General features: G+C 38.9%; 1 protein-coding gene across 1 annotated transcript; it reads left to right on the forward strand.

Moving 5' to 3' along the window:
- Nucleotides 1-3: 3 nt before the first annotated feature.
- Nucleotides 4-19,417, forward strand: PECR (peroxisomal trans-2-enoyl-CoA reductase). Its single transcript, XM_074594385.1, has 8 exons — nucleotides 4-171; nucleotides 3,838-3,971; nucleotides 11,575-11,740; nucleotides 12,398-12,479; nucleotides 14,691-14,787; nucleotides 17,018-17,128; nucleotides 17,728-17,839; nucleotides 17,962-19,417. The coding sequence occupies exons 1-8, from the start codon at nucleotides 54-56 to the stop codon at nucleotides 18,048-18,050; spliced, it is 909 nt and encodes a 302-aa protein (XP_074450486.1). The 5' UTR covers nucleotides 4-53; the 3' UTR covers nucleotides 18,051-19,417.
- The last annotated feature ends 486 nt before the right edge of the window (nucleotides 19,418-19,903 follow it).

Raw genomic sequence — 19,903 nt, forward strand, 5'->3', positions numbered from 1 at the left:
CATGGCGGGGGCGGCCGTTGTGTGAGGCGCTGTGTGAGGGGAGGGGGGGGAAGATGGCGGCGGCGGCGCGCGGGCTGCTGGCGGCGGGGCTGTTCCGCGGGCGGGTGGCTATCGTCACCGGCGGCGGCACCGGCATCGGCAAGGCCATCGCCGCCGACTTGCTGGCGCTAGGTGGGCGAGGCGGAGGGGGGGGAGCTCCGCAGGGAGACTCCGGTGGGGCAGGGGGGCAGGGTGGGTGTCGGGGAGCAGGGCCGGGCGTGAGGTGAAGGCGGGGGATGGGGTTTGAGGGGCCGGGTCAGGGAGAGCTCGGGGAGGGGGCGGTTTGGGAAAAGGTAGCGCTCGGGGGCTGTGAGGAGTTCACGGGTGGGACGTTGTGGCAGGAGTCGGGGAATAGCGGGGAGAGCGAGGTGAGGCTGATGTGTCTTTTGACGTGCTGGCACTTAAAAGATGCGCTATTTTAAATGCAGCAGTCAGAGGGAGGTTATGTTAAAGCCGGACCCTTTCTCTCATGCTCCCTCTTAAGTGAGTTTTCGTCTTGCTTAACTGGAGGATTTATCGGGTTGTCGGTCTCACGGAACAGCATGGTTTTGAACCACAGTGAGCTTAGAGAAATGGTGCTTCTCTCTCTGTGCTCATGACAGAAACGTCCTGAAGTTAAAATATTCCTTCAGCGTGCGCTTTGTGGGTTTTCTTTCCATGCTGATTACAGAGAAGTGGTAGAATGTGGGGTGAAAGGCAGTCATCCACCTTGCAACACCTTTTCCGCAGGTTTCAACATAAGTGCTCGGGATCATCGGCATCAGGCTGGTTTTGGATAACGTTTATTGTCGTGACTGGGTTCGCTGTCTTCAAAATGCTAGCACTAGCATTATGCCTCAGGGCACCACACTCCTCCTGGTTTGTGCTGTTGAAATGTGCACCGTTTCACTGCATAGTAAAGAGCTTTCTTTGTTAAGACCCTGTGCTGGGAGACAGCTCTGCCTCTCCTGGCCTTTGTCGCCCCAGCTTTCCACTTGCTCTGTGGAGCTGAAGCAGGGGCTAGTTCCACTACCTTTTATTGCTGGGCGACGAAGCATTTTTTTAAGGTGTCCTTATGTGTGCCTTAAAGAGGTGCTTTTAAGCACCATCACGCTGCTGGTTGATGATGTTACCCAGTTAATTTAAAACTGTACTCAATTTGATCTGCGTGATTTTTCTCAAGCAAAATACAAATGACAAAAGTGTGTGTCCATAACATGTATCCGGAATAGTGTGGCGAGCCGGACTAGGGAAGTGATCATCCCCCTGTACTCAGCACTGGTGAGGCCCCACCTCGAGTACTGCGTTCAGTTTTGGGCCCCTCGCTACAAGAGGGACATTGAGGTGTTGGAGCGTGTCCAGAGAAGGGCTACAAAGCTGGTGAGGGGTCTGGAGGACAAACCTTATGAAGAACGACTGAGGGAGCTGGGGTTGTTTAACTTGGAGAAGAGGAGGCTGAGGGGAGACCTCATCACCCTCTACAGCTACCTGAAAGGAGGTTGCAGAGAGATGGGGGCTGACCTCTTCTCCCTGGTGACAAGTGATAGGACGAGAGGAAACGGGTTCAAGTTATGTCAGGGCAGGTTTAGATTGGATATTGGGAAACATTTTTTCACTGAAAGGGTTATTAAACATTGGAATAGGCTGCCCAGGGAGGTGGTGGATTCACCATCCCTGGAGGTGTTTAAAAAAAGGGTAGATGGGGCACTTAGGGACATGGTTTAGAAGTGGCTTTTGTCAGGGTAGGTTAAAGGTTGGACTTGATGATCTTAAAGGTCCCTTCCAACCTCAGCAATTCTATGATTCTATCTTAAATAGAAAACAAGGCTGCAAGTCTCTACAAAGCACATGCGAGAAAATGAAGAAAGAGCTATGGCTTAAGTCTGTTCTGAGTAATCTTCCTTACCTGCAGACTTGCTGGGCTACTTCTGACAAGAACATTACTGGGAACTATGTCCAAGTATACCTTGTGCTTTAGACTTTTTGGGCTGGCCAGACAGAGAATACGTGCAGGAGCAGTGACAGATAATGCCAGTCATAATGTACATTGTTTTTATAACCAGTCTCCTTTGAAGCCTTCTGGACAGATTTAAACCTTTCATCTGGAAATTTGTGCCCTTTTCCCTTCAACCATATCAGGAAATGGTCTGTTCGCTCTTTGTTAAAAAAAAAGTGAAGTGTACGCTTGTACAGTACAGCTTGTTCTTCACTGAGTTGGAATCTTCCCCTCCCCCAATTAATGTATTTAGCAAAAAATATAGTCTTTTACTGGACCTTACTTTATGTTAGTGTGTTTATTAATAAGCACTTAAGTTGATAAATATAACTCTGCTACTGTAATTTAATATTTTGTGTTAATCGGCGATTGTGTGTGCCATTTTTTGAACTCTCTGTTAGTCAAATGGTTGTCCAAGTGGCTGGATTTCTTAATTTAAAAAGCAGGAGACCTCAGAGACTAATATATTTACACGTGTTGTTTTCAGATGGCCACTGATTGAAGGTGAAGTTCCCATTCCTAGGGATAGGTAGTTGCAGCACTTTCTTCTGGAAGAATTCAACTCCTCTGTTTTTTATTTATTTTTTTTTTTAGTTTTATGTGTAGTTTCACAAGACAGACTGAGCCAAATGAACAGCTTGCTGCTCTTTATTCACACTAGTTATTTTGAGTTGATTCTGGTGTTTGTTTGATCACATGAGAGGCCAAATTCCACTCAGTAAAATAGCAACAAAGGAAAAAAAACAACCACCTGGCAACATGTTAACTTTTTTTTTTTTTTTTTTTTTTCTGGATGAGGGTGTTGAATTGGTTTATGTTAAAGCAGATGAGCTGCAGAGCTGGTATGAGGAAGGGATGGCTTCTGCTGGGATGCTGAGATTATGGAAGGAAGGAACTGGGAGTAAGACCTCCTTGCTTGGCCGTGGAAGCTCATAATTTGCTTATCCATAATATGAAATTGCATGCCTACTGTATTTGCACTAGGAATTAATTTGGTGTGGTCTATTTTAGTCCATGTAGTAGCAATTGCTGAAGCCTTAAAGCTGTCCTGAGTCCACTGGTGTGACACAAGAAACTAGACTGGTTGTAGCATGAGTACTTGACATTAATTTGGCACCTGTATTATTTTTCTCTGTAGAATGAGTCCTTCTGCCTCCACATGATGAAAAAAAAAAAACCCAAAACAGAAGACTTGAGCTCCTCCCTATTTTTTTCGTCTCTTTTCTGAGCTAGGATTCTACAGCTTGTGGTAGTGCCATGGGGAAGCCTCTGTTCCTGCTGTCTGTAGTCTGCAGATAGGAATTAATTTCGTGAGGCAATCATCCTTTCCTTCAGACTCTGTAGAGTTAAAAAGCAGAGCATTACATTTGCTCACCACTAGTCAAAATTACAGCCAGACATACAGTAAGATTATTTTTGTGGGTTTAGGAGCAAGCATTTTTTTCTAATCAAGACCTGCTGAAACATCTTTAAATCACATAATTGATAAATGAGGCAGCTGTGAGCAGAGGCAGCAAAAGTGATATCTGAAAGCTACTTTGCTGACTCTGCAACTCACAGGCTATCTTCCCTTCTGCAGGAAGGAGAGGGAATCTTGTGGGCTTTTTGTTGATTGCTCTTTTCCTAGCACAGTGGGATCTTGTTGCTAAGGAGCATCTGACATCAGTCATTTCTCTCTCTTGCAAGAACTTCAACACTTTATCTTCTAGTCAGTGACTAATAAGCACATATCCTACAAGATATCTCCATGTTGTTATTAAAAAAATAGCATAACTGTAATTTTAACTATGTTAGCTGAAGGATGTTTCATTTTGTCTCTACAGGTTGCAGCGTTGTTATTGCCTCTCGTAAATTTGACCGATTAAAAGCTGCTGCAGAAGAACTAAACAATACATTTTCTTCCATGAGTCCTGCCAAAGTGACTCCCATACAGTGCAATATCCGCAAAGAAGATGAGGTAAAGACTAGTGATGTTGTTCTGGGGCTTAGCATGTCAAAAGCATATTGTGTATATAAATTCTCAGCTCTCCAAAGGTCTTCTCTGGCCCCCTCAAAAGTGGCTTTAGGTCAAGGGGACAGGGGTAGTAAAGCACTGTTAAATTGATCTAGATAAAGATATGCTTTCCAAGGGAAGACCATTTGTTAGCCACCTAAGCAAGAAAGCATTTGTAATTGCAAATATTTTTCTGACCGTGCATACGTATTTCAGATATTTCTGGGAGAAGCAGGCCCTGGAACTGGCATGTTCCAGCTGAGCCGGAGACCACTTAGCATGGTTCTGTGTCACATTTCTGTGACAGCAGTTAACTCGTGAAGATGGACACCTTGGAATAGTTCCTTCAAACAGGAAGTCATAGCATGGAATCTCAACATTTGTGACTTGACACAAGTGCCTTGTGTTGTCGGTTTTGCTTGTATTCAAGCAAAAAAAAAAACCCCACAGATATTACTATTTTTAGCCATGTTTCAAATTGTGTTTACAATTTGAGGTGTGCCTCATTACAAACTCTATTGTTATCCCAGATGAGTTTTTTCTTTTTTCTTCATGTTACAGAAAATGGAAGATCAAGAGCAAAAGTATTTAATCTACGTTCTTCAGAAGTCTGCATTCACATCCTAATTTTTTAATCTGTGTAATTAAACATTTAAAAAAACAGCATCAGGTTGAAATTTTAACTTATTGAAGACAGCTAGAAAATATTCCAGTAACCACTGATTGCTACTTTTTTCTTAACCTTTCAACCTCTGTTAAATTCTAGCATAACTTAAAGAAATATTAATGACCTTCAGTAGCTATGTAGATTCTGGAAATATCCTAATATACAACCATAAAGCAAATAAAAAGTAAAATTCTTCCCTTGTGGTACAGTGCATGCCATAAAATATTTATAGTGATATACTTAGACTTTCTCTCCTGAAGGATATGAACCCTGGGGCTGTGCAGTGTGTCACTTCACCTACCAGTGAATTTTAGGTTTGTATTTACTCGCATCAACAGTGCGATATAATAGGTTATGACAGATGTCAGAGGGCAACTTACATGATTAAAGCTCCAGGAAAGAAAAGAGGTAGAAAGAGAGAAAAGGGTTAAAACTTCTTTCACATCACTGTTCTTGCAGAAAGTACTCCGGCATGCTTAATAACCTTCTGCAGGTGAATCTTATTTCTGCATCAGTTTGAAAATGATTTAGTGGGAGCTGCAGTGTTGTATGAGATGGTATAGGGCTTGGGTGGTGAAATGAGGTAATCTCCATTAAACAAACTACCATTACTTCTCTGTTTCCTGTTTATTAAGTGTGGCTAAATACATATTTGACAAAACAGTCTTAGATGGCTTTGGAAGCTTAAAGGTGCTTTTAAAGCCTTTTTTATAGTGCTGTGTAAAGTGTTTAGGCATTATTCTGTGTTACTGGCAGCCATGCTGATACTTGGAGAAACTTCTGTCTTCGCTATTACCCTGCAGTTTCATCATAGAATTGTCTTGTTTGCAGTGTAGTTTTAAGCTCTACTCATTTACAGACAGACCAGAACTTTCTTAGAACTTTTCATATGATATTGGAGAAGCCTCTATCAGGTGTCTCCTGCCACTGGAAGTTCTCATAAACCATTGTCATTTCATATCCATATCTGTTGAAGAGAGGGTTCACAGGAATACGGTAGATGAAACTCTAGTCGTGAATTTTTCAGGCATTGACTCAGTCTTACAGTTTGACTCACTTTATTTCTCCAGCTACTCTTCCTTCTTTCTGTTGAAATCCTATTTAGAAAAAAGTAATTATGAAACTTTTGTAACCCTTTTCTGGAAGTTTTAAATAAGGAGTGCAATTTCTGTTGCATGTTAACATAAGGACTTAAGTGTACGCGCTAAACAAATACTTATCCATTCCAGATGCCCATCTCCAAGACCACATATTTTTTCCAGTTAGAGACATCCTGTGATTTTTGTTCTTTAGCTCTTGTTTTTCTCACTCTGTCCTCCTCCATTAGTTCTTTAATGCTGAGATTCTCAAAGATTGTTAAATCCTTGCCACTTGTTACTTGATTTCTAAAATTACTGTTGGACCAGAAATGTGTGGATCACGTTTTCAGCTTTTAAAGTTGTAGTGAGGATAGCACTTCCTTACACTTAGGTGCTTAGTGTTTGTAAGTTGAAGCTAGGTAAACTCAAATTAACAATTGGTAACTTAAGCTGCTAAAAACAGTCAGAACTTGGAACTGAGGGATGTGGCAGATTTTCGACAACCCACTGCTCACCATTGCTTATTTATTATATTTGCTAAGAGCGGCAATAGTGGATACTTTATTCTAATTTGCACTTGATTGCCTTGTGACGACTAGAGGAAAAGTACCTTTGGGCTTTTACTTCTATTCAAAGAGCATCATACATCCATTTTCAAGACCTATTCCATTCTTAACCTAAAATTTAGTGCCTGGGACTTGGAGTCTTAGGAACACGGATCAGTAAAAGATGTGGTGAAGGATTTTTCTAGCCTGTGAGGTAAATCTTGAATAGAGGCAACACAGCAATATAACTCACTTCAGCATTTTCACAAGCACAGAAGCAGCTTCTGTTTATAGTGAAAGATGGGGTGAGAGGGCATTTAAACCTTTGGCTTCCCTCCCGAAAGAAACAGGACTTGTACAACTGTGTTGGCTCTGTATGCTACTCATTAATAGCTTTACAACTCATTGTCTGGTTTCAGCTTAGTATGAGTGAAGAGTATTTACCTCAGAGTATTCACGGAAGCACGTTGTTGAGTAGAGAGGACAGCCTCTACAAGTATTCCCTGTGAGTCATTACATCCTCTTTCTCAACTCTTATACCAGGTACCAAAGAATGTATGAAGGAGAAAGACCTTATAAATGTTTCAACGAGGGAAAAATCTTAGGAGTTCAATCCTGCGTAGATGTCAGAACTGATCCATCACAAGCTATAAAGCCCAGGAAGCTTCCTGAAGAACTACATAATTCATTTAGTGTATCCTTCTCTTTGACATCTCACTGAAACCTTTCTAAGAATAAATCTTTCTCTTAAAGGAAGACACCATGATCACCTGTAGGAACAAGACATCTGTTCTTACTGTAGCATGATGTTGTGTTTTTTTTTCATCCCTCTGTCTCTGCCAGTTGTTCTGCATTTCTCTAAAGGCCCCTATGAATTTTGTCCTGGTTTTAATTTTATAATCAGGCAAACTGGAGGGAGGGACTTTGAATAAAGGAGATGTAAGAAAGATGAAAGTGCTTTCAAAATTGCCAGATGATTTTTTTTTTTTTGCCTCCTATTGCATATCTTAAAGTAACTGACCTGTTTTGAAGATGACATAGCTCATTCTTCTTGTGTGCCCTAGTTTGGATTTGTGAAACTCGAGCATTAGAAGACTCATCCCTCATCATATAGTGCAATATGTCTGTTACAGCTCTTTCTGGCTTAGGAAGAGTCAAAGAAGGTGCATTGAATTAATTGCTGCAGAAGCTTGATGGCAGATATCATGGGAATAGCTTAATGAATTCACATTTTTAAGTCTCTTAATCTTCATCCTCAGAGGCCTTCTTGCTTTCTAGCAAAGCTTACTTTTCATTTCATGTGCAAGAAATAATCTTGCTTCGTGGAGGATTTTCAACCACTGCATAACCTGTCAAGCTTATTTCTGTCACAAGTTTGCTGTTGCTGCTTTTGGCTAGTTTTCCATTGAGTGTTTTGTAAAGGGTAGCAAACCTGGTTTTGTTTTTAAAGATGGAAGAGTAGAGGGTTCTGGGATGCTGGTAAGAGCACCCAAGGTTTCTATGTTCTGTCTTTATGGGCCCTTATCCTGAAGCAGTGATTATGCACCTGCGGTCTGGAGTGTATATAGTGATCAATATTGCTTCTTAGTGATTACGAAGCTGAAGTGATTTTAATTATTTGGATATTTTCTAACACTGCCCACGTAATGTGTTGAATATAACAAGAGCAGGTCGGTTTCCTCTTGCTGAGATGCAGGCCAGACAGCTCTGTGTGTGTGTGTCTTTTCAAACCAAGCTCTTTTTCTAAAATCCAAGGATCTAATTCATTAATTTCAGTGCCTCAATGTAATGGTGGGCAGAGCGGAGGAGAGAGACCCAATCCTTCTTCCATTGTGAAAAGAGTTTGGGGTTTTTTTGGCTTTGTAGGTGTTGGGAAGGGGAAGCATGTGTTTGTGTGTCTTAAATGTTGAGCTACAGCAAGTCTATTAACAGGGAAAGAAAGACATGAGGAACTTTTTACCCTTGTAAAGCCTTTGCGCTGTATGCTCTGAACAAACATTTCTTTAACTGGTATCTAGATAAATAGAAGAGGTATCTAGGTAAGTGGGAGATAAAACCTTCTGCTTCTAGTAGGCCACTGCTCTTCTTGAAACCAGCAATTCAGAATTCTGCACACAGTGTCCCCTTTCCATACTAGAGCTCCAGCAACAATAACTGCTGCTGGACCAGACCCCGAGGGTAAAACCTATCACTTAGGTGTCTGACAAATGAGAGTCCTTGAGACAGACTCAATACAGTACTATTTAGCACTTACCTTATGTCTGAGTTCACTAGCAGCTTTTCTTTTCCAACAAACTTTATAGCTTAGTATAGTCTCAATTGGTTTATAAAAATGCCTCTGTGCGTGAAGCCTGTAGTGGAAGAGTGTGGCTTGGTGGGGAGCTGTGGATAAGAGATTTCTGTTGTCGTACTTTAAAATAACACAGCAATGACACAAAGTAAAGATACCTGTTATCACTGTGCAAGAATGTCTACTAGTTCTAGCCCCCAAATAGTAAATCTCTAACACTCTGTAGTCGGTAGTTTGCCTGTTGAGTTTTACTCAAGTTCAAGGTGACCTGTGAATGCATGTGGACATTTGTCCCTTTTCTATGTCAGTGAGTGCTATCATCTCAGTTATCTGTGAAGTGTGCTACTGCGTAATACTTTTCAGTTGCAGTCACACAAAAAAGGTCCTTATTGAAGAGCTCGCGTCTTCTGGTTATATCTAAAGTGCCCGATTTTTGTTCTCTTCAGTCTTTTTCAGAAGAATGTCCTAAACTGTTAACTATAGCTTCTGCAGTTTTATTTTGCTTCCAGAGATAGTCTTTAGTAGCTTTTTATGAAGTTCTTTCTGTGTGGGTTTTGAATAGTTAGGAATAGAAAGGAATCTTCTTTAGTTCTCACTGTGATTTAAATGTGTTCTACCAGATCCTCTTTCTCACTGTGCTGGTGGCTGCTGTCACCATGTTTACTGTAATTGGGAGAAGTACTGCAACGATGCTTTCTCTACAATACGGAAGACATTGTGAAGATTGCTACAGTTGGACCCATCTGAGCTGTCACTGGAGAGCTTCCCAGCCTTTGCTGGCTTTCAGAAAGCAGAACTGATATGCATTTGTGGTTTTTTTTTAATTGCCCTGAGAATATGTTGCGACAAGTAAGAACAACAACAGAGTTTCTTAAGATACAACATGTGAACCATTTTGAATTGATATGTCATAGCAGGTTTTGTCCCTCTATTGAAAACTTGCTTGTAATGTCTCTTCTCAGTAGATTTTTCTTCTGTTAATTTGTCTTTTTTTTTTTTAATCATTCTTAGCATTTTCCCTTTTCTCTGTCTTTCTCTTTTTTTCCCCCCCCCTAGCCTGAATAGCCTTAGTCTGTTCAAACATTCCTTGTACTGAAACAGTTTCTCATCCATAAATGAACCCATACTTCAGTGACTTATGGAGAATATCCAAAGCAAGATTCTCAGGCTGACAGGGAGAAGAGTTTGATATTGCTGAGCAAAGTATAACTTTTGCTGCCTAGCAAGACATAACTTAATTTTCTCTGGTTGTGAGCAAACCTAGAAGTCTTTGTGGCAAGGTCGTTCTCACAATTTACGGGTTTAGGACTGCTCTCACAGATGTTTTGGGGTTTTGGTGTTTTTTTTCCTCAGATCCCACAACCTGCAATGGCTGATGTGAGGAATAAGATGCCATTCAGAACTTAAAGATGGTGATTTAGGTATCAAAATTATTTTCTTAAGGCTTTTTTTCCCCAGCAGGCATTAGTTTTTCAGTCAGGCTTCAGTCATTATAAGTTTGTTTAGGTTTTCTTCTTCAGAGAGGTACATCCTTACAGGATCCATACTATCCTGTCAAATCATCCTGAACTGTTAGCAGTTAGCTAGCTGTTAGCTGTAAGGGAGCTTTTTATGAAACTGTGTTGGTGACACTCCTGGTGAGACACAGATCGTGCATTGTTTACTCTTCTATTTCTGATGTTTTCTACTGCTAACGGTACAGAGGAAGGCTGATTGATATCCTTCCCCTAGTCAAATCTGTTTCAGCAGCAGCATCACTCCTGCTGTTTGTTTTTTGGTATTTTTTTGGTCTGCGTTCTCTTTGACCGCAGATGCTAGATTAACTTTTTACATGTGCTTGAGTAGGAGTAACTGATGCATGGTATCTAGTTATGATAGGTAATGGAAGAAGGAAACAGTCATGTTGTCCCATTTCCCCTATTGCTTGAGATAAAGGTTAAATTATTAAGCAGTTGCTATAGAGTTCTTAGTAGTATCTTGTAACAGGAAAAATACATCAGTTTTGATATCTGTGAAATCTTTGAATGCTTTGAAATACATTCCCCTCCAGAAGTTCTCTTGTGTTTAGTGTGAGCGTGTAGTGAAACTGCTGTACTTCCAAAACAGAAGACAATTAAAAAGGTTTAGGTTTACAGCTTGTAGCTCAGACTAGGTCAGTGTTAGAGCTAGGTTTAGATTCTCAAAATCTCTTTTCTTCCATATGAACTTAAGCAGCTCCTTTTCTGCACTGACAACTCCTTGAGTGAGTGAATAAAATGTCTGTTGGTATTTACTGTTAATACCTTTTCAGAGTACCCAAAGGTAAATAGTGCTAGACATTGCTCTTAATTGTAGGTATTCATCCTGCTTGTAGACAAAAGGTACCTGCTTAGTCAAATATTCACCTTTCTTTTGCTAAAGAAGACAACTTGCAGTATTTCCAGCACTTTTTAGAGTTCATGTTTTGTAGGGTAACAAACTAACTAAGAAGATTGGCTGTTTCCAACTCATATGTCAGAGCTTTAGTGAGTGTGAAAAACTTCAAGATAAGAATGTTAAAACTTCACAAGATGACTTATGTTTTCTATTTAAAATGCTCAGGTATATGGGTCAGATGAAAAAAAACAGTAGCTGCCTTATATGGAACTCTTCCAGCATTTGATGTGAACACCCCCACCCTTGTGAAAAATGTCAGGGGATTCTTCATAGGCCTTAAGTAGCAGGCTTTTGTGTGTTTTTGCTTTTACAGATCTTCAGCAGCGTAGATCCCCTTCTTCTTTCAGTGCTGGTATTTTATGTAGCACCTACGTTATACCAGGGAGATTTCCTAAGTAAACATGGGCTCAGCCCAATCCTTCTTGGCTGACTAAACCTGTCATACCGATCTTCCAGCCTCTCTGAAGGCTGGTACCTCCTCTTTGTGTGTGAAAACAATACTAGAGAGAAAATACTAAGAATGAAAGTGGGTATAGAGCTTAATCCAGGGTACTAACAAATACTGTTTCAGGTAGAAGCTTTGGTGAAGTCTACACTGAGTCTGCATGGGAAGATTGACTTCCTGGTGAATAATGGAGGGGGCCAATTCGCAAGTCCTTCTGAAGCCATCCGTGCAAAAGGCTGGAATGCTGTGATAGACACGAATCTGACAGGGACCTTCTACTGCTGCAAAGCAGGTAGAGACTGAACATTCAGCTTTTTTTGTTTGTTTCGTTTTTCACAGCAATACCAGAAGACAAGGAATGTAAAGTCTCCCTACCTTCTTTTTTCACACACTTATCTAACAGTGGATATTTGTTTTCATGAATCTCATCCAAAGCTTTACATAAAACTGAACATTACATTTGTTTATATATGCAAACATATATTTAGGCAAGTGTGACCTTCTGAATAAGGCCAGGTTTGGGGAGTCAGTTGGCTTGAACACTCACTTAAAAGACTGTAGGAAAACCACTTAACTTCTGTGGCATGTATTCACTGTGTGTAACACAGGAAAAGACTTCTCTCCCATCAGGGATGTAAATTTAAAGTATCATACATGATTCTCAGATAGCATTGGCCATGTGGAAATGAAAGTCATTTACGTGGCAGCATGAAGTCTTGGTTTCCACCAAAAGGCTTCTGAACAAACATTGAGCCTTACCTGGATCACAGCTGTTATCTCACCAATCCAGTGGTGAGGATATGGTACAAAGAGCAGATTGTTTATCTAAATCTGCACAGGAAATATGTAGTGTAATTGGAGGCAAGACTCCAAATTTGACTTCCAGTTGGCAAGTTCATTTGTATGCATTTCTTCTGATATTTATAGGTTATCTTCCTCCTTCATACAGTGTACAATGCCTGGATGCAGGAACATGGAGGAGTCATTGTCAACATTACTGCTGCCGTGAGAAATGGGTTTCCTGGAATGTCGTAATATATATTTTATTTCTACGTTTTCCTATATTTTTCCCCTAGAAGTACTAATTGCTCCTAAATACTCCATTTTAGAAAGGCATGCAGTGGACAGCAGCGGAGTATAGAAATAGAGTAGTTAGGTCAAGAGAGAGCGAAGTATCACTTGGCTGTACTTGTAGGTATCTCTTAATTCAGTAGAGACTAAATGAGAGTTAATGATATCTCTGGTCTCTGTCAACTTGTTTGTAAGAAACTATGAAGCAAAACTTGCCAGTGAAGCTTTCATTGGAAAATGAAATGTAACCTCTACCTGTTCTCTGTCCAAATTTCTGGAGGGTTTGCACGAGCTTGGCACCTGTTGTTTTCTTCTTCTACTGTCAGTTTACAGGTTTTGATGGTGTAATGAGTTATGGGAGTTGGACTGGGAGTAGGAGGAACATTCTAGTATGTTACCAGGTTTTGGCTTTGTCCTTTGGATCACATAATGTCTGCCTTTCCCATTTTCCTTTTTGCTCTCGCTTTGTAGCCATCTTTCTCGGAGAAGGTCTCTAATGCAGAGAATTGGTTCTATTTGCTCTGCTCCTTTCTTGATTGGGAGAAAGCTCATGGGTACAAACATATTATCATGTTTGTAGTTCTTATATGCTGACGCAAATGATCACAGCTGTCTGCATGAAAATGCAGCATCATCTCCTTACTCATATGTGTACTATATTTGCTCAAATTTCTTTACCCTCAAAATGGAGGTAAGCAGGAGTCTTCTGATTTGGAACTTTTTTGGTGGAAAAGTTTCAATTTGTTGAAAGAGAAATAATGCTCAGAAAATGAATTGCTTCTGTTATTTTCTTTTCAAAGAAGATTTTGAAGTTGTCAAAATGCTGCATTTTGACAGTTTCTTAATTGAAAAAAATCTGAATTTCTTCTTTGAAACTACCTTTTCTTTTTTTTTAACTTTGAATTTCTATTGAAGAAAATATAAAAATATAATTTGAGCAAATGTTACGTTACCTCTCTTTGTCCTGATTAAGGGTTGAAAGTTTTCAAAATTTAAAATTTTTAAGGAAGAGCAGAATATTTTCTCACCAGCTTGTTCTTGGCAGTACAAAATAAATTTAAAGATCCACAGGGTGGTGCTGAAACTACAGTTATTTGAGTTTCTCCATTCTGATTAAGTCTGGTTGAATCGTCACAGCAAATAGACTGAAGCTGTATTTGAGGGTTGAACCAAGAGATAAAAAAAACTAATCCTGAATAACAGTGGAAAAAAGTTTCCCAAATCACTGTTGTGTGTGGATGTAGATGGATAGACAAAACTACTTTCAAAATAAATTCCTGTTGAATTGATACTTGTTTTAGAAATGCACTATTGAAAAAGACTTGCCTTTACAAGTCCAGACACCACTCATACCAACGATCACCTTATGCAATTTTGCATAAGTATTAATTTTGAACATAAAACTAGTCAATTTGTTTGCTCATAGTGTGCCTGGAGGTTCTTTATTTCTGGCCTAAACATATGAATAAGTTGGCTTTTCTTAAGTTTTTCTTATTCCTTTCCTGGTATTTGAGAAGCTATTGTATCTATCTCCTCTAAGTCTGTTTTGCTAGGCTAAAGGAGCTAAACTCTAATAGTTTTCTCTGAGTCCCGCTGTCCACTATTCATCACTGCAGTAATTTTGTCTGCATTTGTTCAAGCTTGTAATCATTTCAGATTTGTTTCCTATAGCAGCAAGGTGAATGAGATTGCTCTGCCTACGGTCGTCTCTATCTCCATCCACCTATAGTAATTTTCAAATAGTGGCTTATTTTAATCATGTTTGTCAGAAGACCTAAACTATTTTTCAGACCACTGTCTTTCCAAGTGTTGCTTTACCTGTGCAGCCTACATTTCATAGTTTTACACAGTTTGAACTTTGCCTCCTTTTTTTTTTTTTTTTTTTTTGTTTTTTCATTTTATAAGCCTGTTTCTGTAGTAGAATGTAGCTGACCTGATGTCATGTTGGGGAAGAGGTGATAAGTATTTCCATATATGACAGGAAATTGTAGCATAGCTTGTTTAAACTGTGAAGCTATGGTGAAACTTAAGCTAGAAAATCTCTCTCTCTCAGATGGCTGATCCAGCCATAGAAAGCTACTCTGACTACCCTAGTGAGGCTGCAGTAGAATTAACATTGGGCACTGTTAGCTGAGGGAACAGATGCTTTTTTTGCCTTCTTTTCTCAATAGGCATACAGGAGCTGCAAGAGCTGCAGTGAATAACCTAACCAAGACTTTAGCTTTAGAATGGGCCCACAGCGGAGTAAGAATCAACAGCGTTGCTCCTGTAAGTAATCGCAAATAACCTGATTAAACTTAGCAATCATACGTGTTCGTAGTTAAAACTTTCAGACGAAAAGGGATTTTAAAATCTATAGCCTGTAACTGTTTGTGGATTATTTATGTATGTATTTATTTACAATTTTCTCATCTGCATTCTTCAGGTCATTTGAGAGTGTTTGGTACTGTTTGGATGACAATCCAGAGATGTGGGATAAAATGGCTTCTGCTTTCTGCTTTGACTTGGCACTCTCGGGGTTTTTTCTAGCTTAATGAAATGATTCCTGGGAGGACTTGGTGACCTGTCTTACAAACCCTTGACATAACTGAAACACAAAGCATTCAGTGATTTTATGATTACGTTATTTCTGAGTTCACAAAACTTTTTCTATTTGAGGTACAGGTATGCTGATGGTTTCCACCTGTGTTTACAAAGTTATTTTGAAAATCTCTGAATGTGTCACATAATGTGTTTTGCTTTGTCTTTTACTCAGATTAGTTTTAGGCATAAAAAGACTGTATTTGGAGTGGACCTTCTCTCAAAGAAATTATATGTAAAAGCATGTATTTTGATTTGTTTCTTATCAAATATATGCAGACAGGAAACCACTATACAGGCCAGCTAAAATATGCCTGCCACATTTCTGAGGAAGTAGGTAGTGGGTAGCAGTTGTTTTAAGTAGCTGTATGGAAAGAGCAGCTAAATTTTCTAGTGCCGTGGTGTTGCAGATACAGAGGTTACATAAAAGCCCTAGCTCTGACATTTGAGATTGTGTGATCTGTTGCGATTTGTGTAATCTTCACTCTTAACCTTATTTTGCACATTTACTCCCTTAAAACAAAAGAGGAAAGGTAAGCTTTGCCCAGCTACTTCTACATTCAGAATTTATCTTATCTTACACATAGCTGTGTCAGATTTGTTTAACTGGTCACTAGGAAGATCTTTGTACTGTCTTTGTAGTATGTATATCCTGTTGTGCCTCTTGTCCTAAGAGATCTGGCTCGCCTTCTTTGGTGTAGCACAGAATCTTTTAACGGCAGGTGTGTGATGATCATTCAGGTAGTGGCTCTTACGTAGCCTCTGTGAGGCCCAACTCATCTGGAGGCTTGTCAAATATTAAGATCTGCTGGCTTGTTTTTTTCTGTTTGTTTGTTTTTTCTGATTTATCAAGTCTTGGGGAAGTAAGCAATTAAGACAGCATTATTATGTGAATATATTTTTCAGGCATGCTAATTACCTAATGAATCATACTAATTATACTTTATAGCATATGTCAAAAGAAGTTTCTGACAAGCAAACACTGGTAGTTTTCATCTTTCAGAAGTATTTGCTAGCTTTGTTACTATGCTGGTAACAAAAATCCATGCTGTAGTTACAGTAATACTTTCTATCCTTCTGTCGCCTTTATGGACACACTAGGTCTGTGGTAACCATACAGAACTGTTACTGCTTTATAGGAGCAGAGTGACATGTAGGGAATGGGCACATAGAGAGGGAAACATGCATTCTAAAAAAAATAGTTTCACGTATGAGTTACTTCCCTAGCTCCCAAAATATAGTCACTCACATTTCACAGGTATCTTAGAAGAGAAATCTTGGCATGTGCTCCATGGATGAATTCAAACGTTATTTTACTTAAACTTGAGTCACAAAGGTTCTGTAGTAACTGATCTATGTAACCCTGTGTTCCCATTGCTGTAGCTTTCATCTTCCCTCTCAAGTCTAAACTGGATTGTATAATCACCAGAGCAAAGACAGTCATCTTTTTCTATTTCTATAGCAGCTAAGTAGGGACACTCTGAATTCTGACTATGAAATCTGTCTGCTTCCATAATTCACAATAAAATCAATCTGCTGTTTTTACAGATTACAAGAAACTGTTGAGAACTTGTTCTCGGGGCTTTGTAGTTTTCTGCTTTAAGTTAATATGAAATGCTTGTAATTTCAAAACAGTCTTTGAGTTTCTTCTTTATACTCTTCACTTCATAGTTATTGAAGTGACAGTGGAGAATTGGAATAATTTGAATTATTTCACTTGAATAGAGATGTGGCTAGCAGCCAAATTAACTTGTAAAAATTATACTATTCCATTAAGTTTAAAAACTTGTATTCAAGTGCTGTTTAGACAGTTTAATCCCACAGAAAATGCCAGTAATGACAACTTCACTATTTTACAATGATCACAGTTTAAACCTATGCAAGAGAACTTAATTTTCACTATGCTGTTTTAAAATAGGGTCTAGTATTTTCAGAAACTGCTGTTGCAAACTATGGAGAACAAGGTATAATGATGTGGTTAAAGAGCATACCAAAGGTTCCTGCCAAGAGGTCAGCAGTTCCTGAGGAGGTAATGTATTTGAGAACATTTGTGATATTTCTACTTCTGTGTCTCTATTTTAAGGCTACTTTATTATTTGGCAAAAAATAAAGACTTAATTTTGCACTGTGGTGAAATATTAAAAAAGAAAACAGCTTGTAGCTATGTGTATTAATGCCAAGGGGGAGACTTAACCAGTAGTCACTGTTACACTGAAAATGTAATTTAGATGCCTCTTACAGCTGAAGTACAGTACAGTACTTTCATAGTAGACATTAGTTCTGAAAAGGTTGACTTCCAGCAGGGAGGACTGACTGAATGAATATTAATGTGGAAAAAAAAGTCTCTTAAAATTACTTAGCTCTCTTCCACCACGAATGTGCATCTTTGATAAACTGGTCAACTTTTTTGTTGGATTTTTAGCATCTGATGCTGATCTCTGAGAGCTTACTGGTTTTCAGCTGTTATGTACTTGATGTTTGTGGCCAGAAAGATGGCTTTAAGACTGTTACGGTTTTCATTACTGAGTAGAAAACATTGCTATGTCTTATAAAAGTTTTTACAAGCATCTTTGACATGAACAATTCCCAGCAGTTTAAGAAAGATTAAAATTGTCATTCTTTTGTTAGATCTCTCCTGCAGTGTGTTTCTTGCTATCTCCAGCTGCTTCTTTCATAACTGGGATAACCCTGGTCGTGGATGGTGGCCAAAGTTTATATAGCCATACCCTAGAAATACCCGGTAAGAAATGGGCTACAGAGTAATGCCATTCACATGTTTGAAGTTGGGCAATGGGAGGATACAAAAGTAAAATGCCTAGTTGCACAATCAGCTAAGTATGTTGTTTTATTCGTTTTCCTCAGATCATGACAGATGGCCCTCGCCACCAGAAGGAAAAAATTATGAAATGCTTAAAAGCCTTCTTTCTGGCAAGTTCAAGCCAAAGCTGTAAAACAATGAGATTTCACCTTATTCCCAGTTGCACGCTTGCTGATAATCTCACTTTGTGATTCGCGCTTACTGTTCTAAGTAATACCATTTTTTTGCTCATACGTAACTACCTTGAGTGCCTTGACTTTTTGTTGGTTTATACTTAAAACTTGAAAGGCTGTACAAGGTAAATTTCTTCTCTGAAAACACTCACTGCCCTGAAAACATTCAATCTCTTGGGAAAAGAAAGTATAAAAGACAAAATCTCCATTTGCACAGGCATTAAGTAAGGAAGAATTCCAGAAGTGAATAAAAAAAAATTACTTATTTTGAAGTGAAGGGGCAGAGAGGGGATGTTGTGGAATCCTTCTATTCTCGATGAATTTGGGGAGAAGGTAATTTAAATCTCTCTTGTTATTATTGGTCGCATCAGTAACGTAACCCTTGAGGTAGCTGTTAGCTGTATACTATTGCTGTTCAGCCACACACTGATTTTAAAGACTGAGTAGGTATTTCTCTGAAAAGAATTAAAAATAAGGCAGAATGCTGTTATTAATATTTGAAACTAACATGGCATATCATATTAGGAATGTCTTGAATTGTTTGCAGGTATGACTACATAGTGGAGTTAAGCTGGCTGCAACTTAAATTTTATAATAGAATAATCAGATAATAAGCTTTTACATTCAGTGATGGAAAATGGTATAGATTCAACAATTTAATATGCAAGATCTTGAAGCAAAAGCTATAGTGTATATTGCAGTGCTTTCTATGGTATGCTGTACTGTTAAAGGAGAAACTTGGAATCCTCCATTTACCAGTTAAAACACTTTCTAGCCATACTGTGTTGTCTTACAATGTTAACGCAATTTTGCTCATCAGTGTCTCTAAAATAGGTGTGATTTTTGTGGTCGATACAGATATTCCGTTTAAAAAAAAAAAAAAAAATCTTGTGGTATATCACAAGGCTATATTTGTCACTATTCACTTTAAGGCAAGTGTTCCCATGTCTGATAACTTTAATCAAAGTATAAAAAATAAGTGATGACCGTGTTTGCTGTAACAACTGAAATGTGTGGAATCAGGTTGCTGCTATAGAAGCAACCTCATTAATACTTCATTTTGGATTGAATGTAAGAGTCTCTGCCAGTTGTTTGTTCTCTGCAAAGATGTTTGACTTTTGTGTCTTTCATTAAAATATGGAAACTTACATAGGAACATGTTGATTGCTTTTTCATGAAAATCTGAATGCCAGTTTTGTGAGGGAGGACAGTTGGAGACAAAATGCTTTCTCCTTCTGATATATTCTCTTTCCTTAGTAACTGAGTGGTCATTTCTGTGGTTGTGAGAAAGTTGTACAGAGATAAAATCAGATTTTTTCAAAACTGTTGTGCAAAGTGTGTTTTGATTATTGTAAATATTAGTTTAGGGTACAGAGCAAGAGAACTCCTGGAAGAAAATGCACCTGTTAGATAACTAACTCTAGAAGCTTCACCCATTGCATTTAAGTGAAATTTAGTTTGCTAAGAGATTGTTTCTCCATTCTTAACATATTTCTGTAAAAAAAGGTTTAACACGAACAGGCTTGAAACTTGTGGAATTTCTCTTCATGTTGGACTGTGAGCTTATATGATACGTGTGTACTGTAGATTTGATGTGAAATGCAAGTGATTTGATTCAATCTAAATTGCTTTTATTATATCCCACAACTGTTCTCTATAGGATTTGAGCATAAACTTGGAAACAATTATTTTATACTGTTGCAAATTTCCTCTTTAACTTTGCTGGAGTCTGAATATTCATAAAGAGGAGAAGCTTATACATAATGATGGTGAAATGCATCACTCAGTGAAATGGAACATTAGAAAGGTGAGT

Source organism: Larus michahellis, chromosome 7 (genome assembly GCF_964199755.1).
Source record: "Larus michahellis chromosome 7, bLarMic1.1, whole genome shotgun sequence".
Lineage (NCBI taxonomy): Eukaryota > Metazoa > Chordata > Aves > Charadriiformes > Laridae > Larus > Larus michahellis.

Bases quoted from the DNA above. Each gene is read 5' to 3' on its own strand.
- PECR (XM_074594385.1), top strand. From the start codon at position 54: ATGGCGGCGGCGGCGCGCGGGCTGCTGGCGGCGGGGCTGTTCCGCGGG. The intron at 3,972-11,574 runs GTAAAGACTAGT...ATACTGTTTCAG, and splicing joins ATATCCGCAAAGAAGATGAG to GTAGAAGCTTTGGTGAAGTC. The intron at 17,840-17,961 runs GTAAGAAATGGG...CGTTTTCCTCAG, and splicing joins CCATACCCTAGAAATACCCG to ATCATGACAGATGGCCCTCG.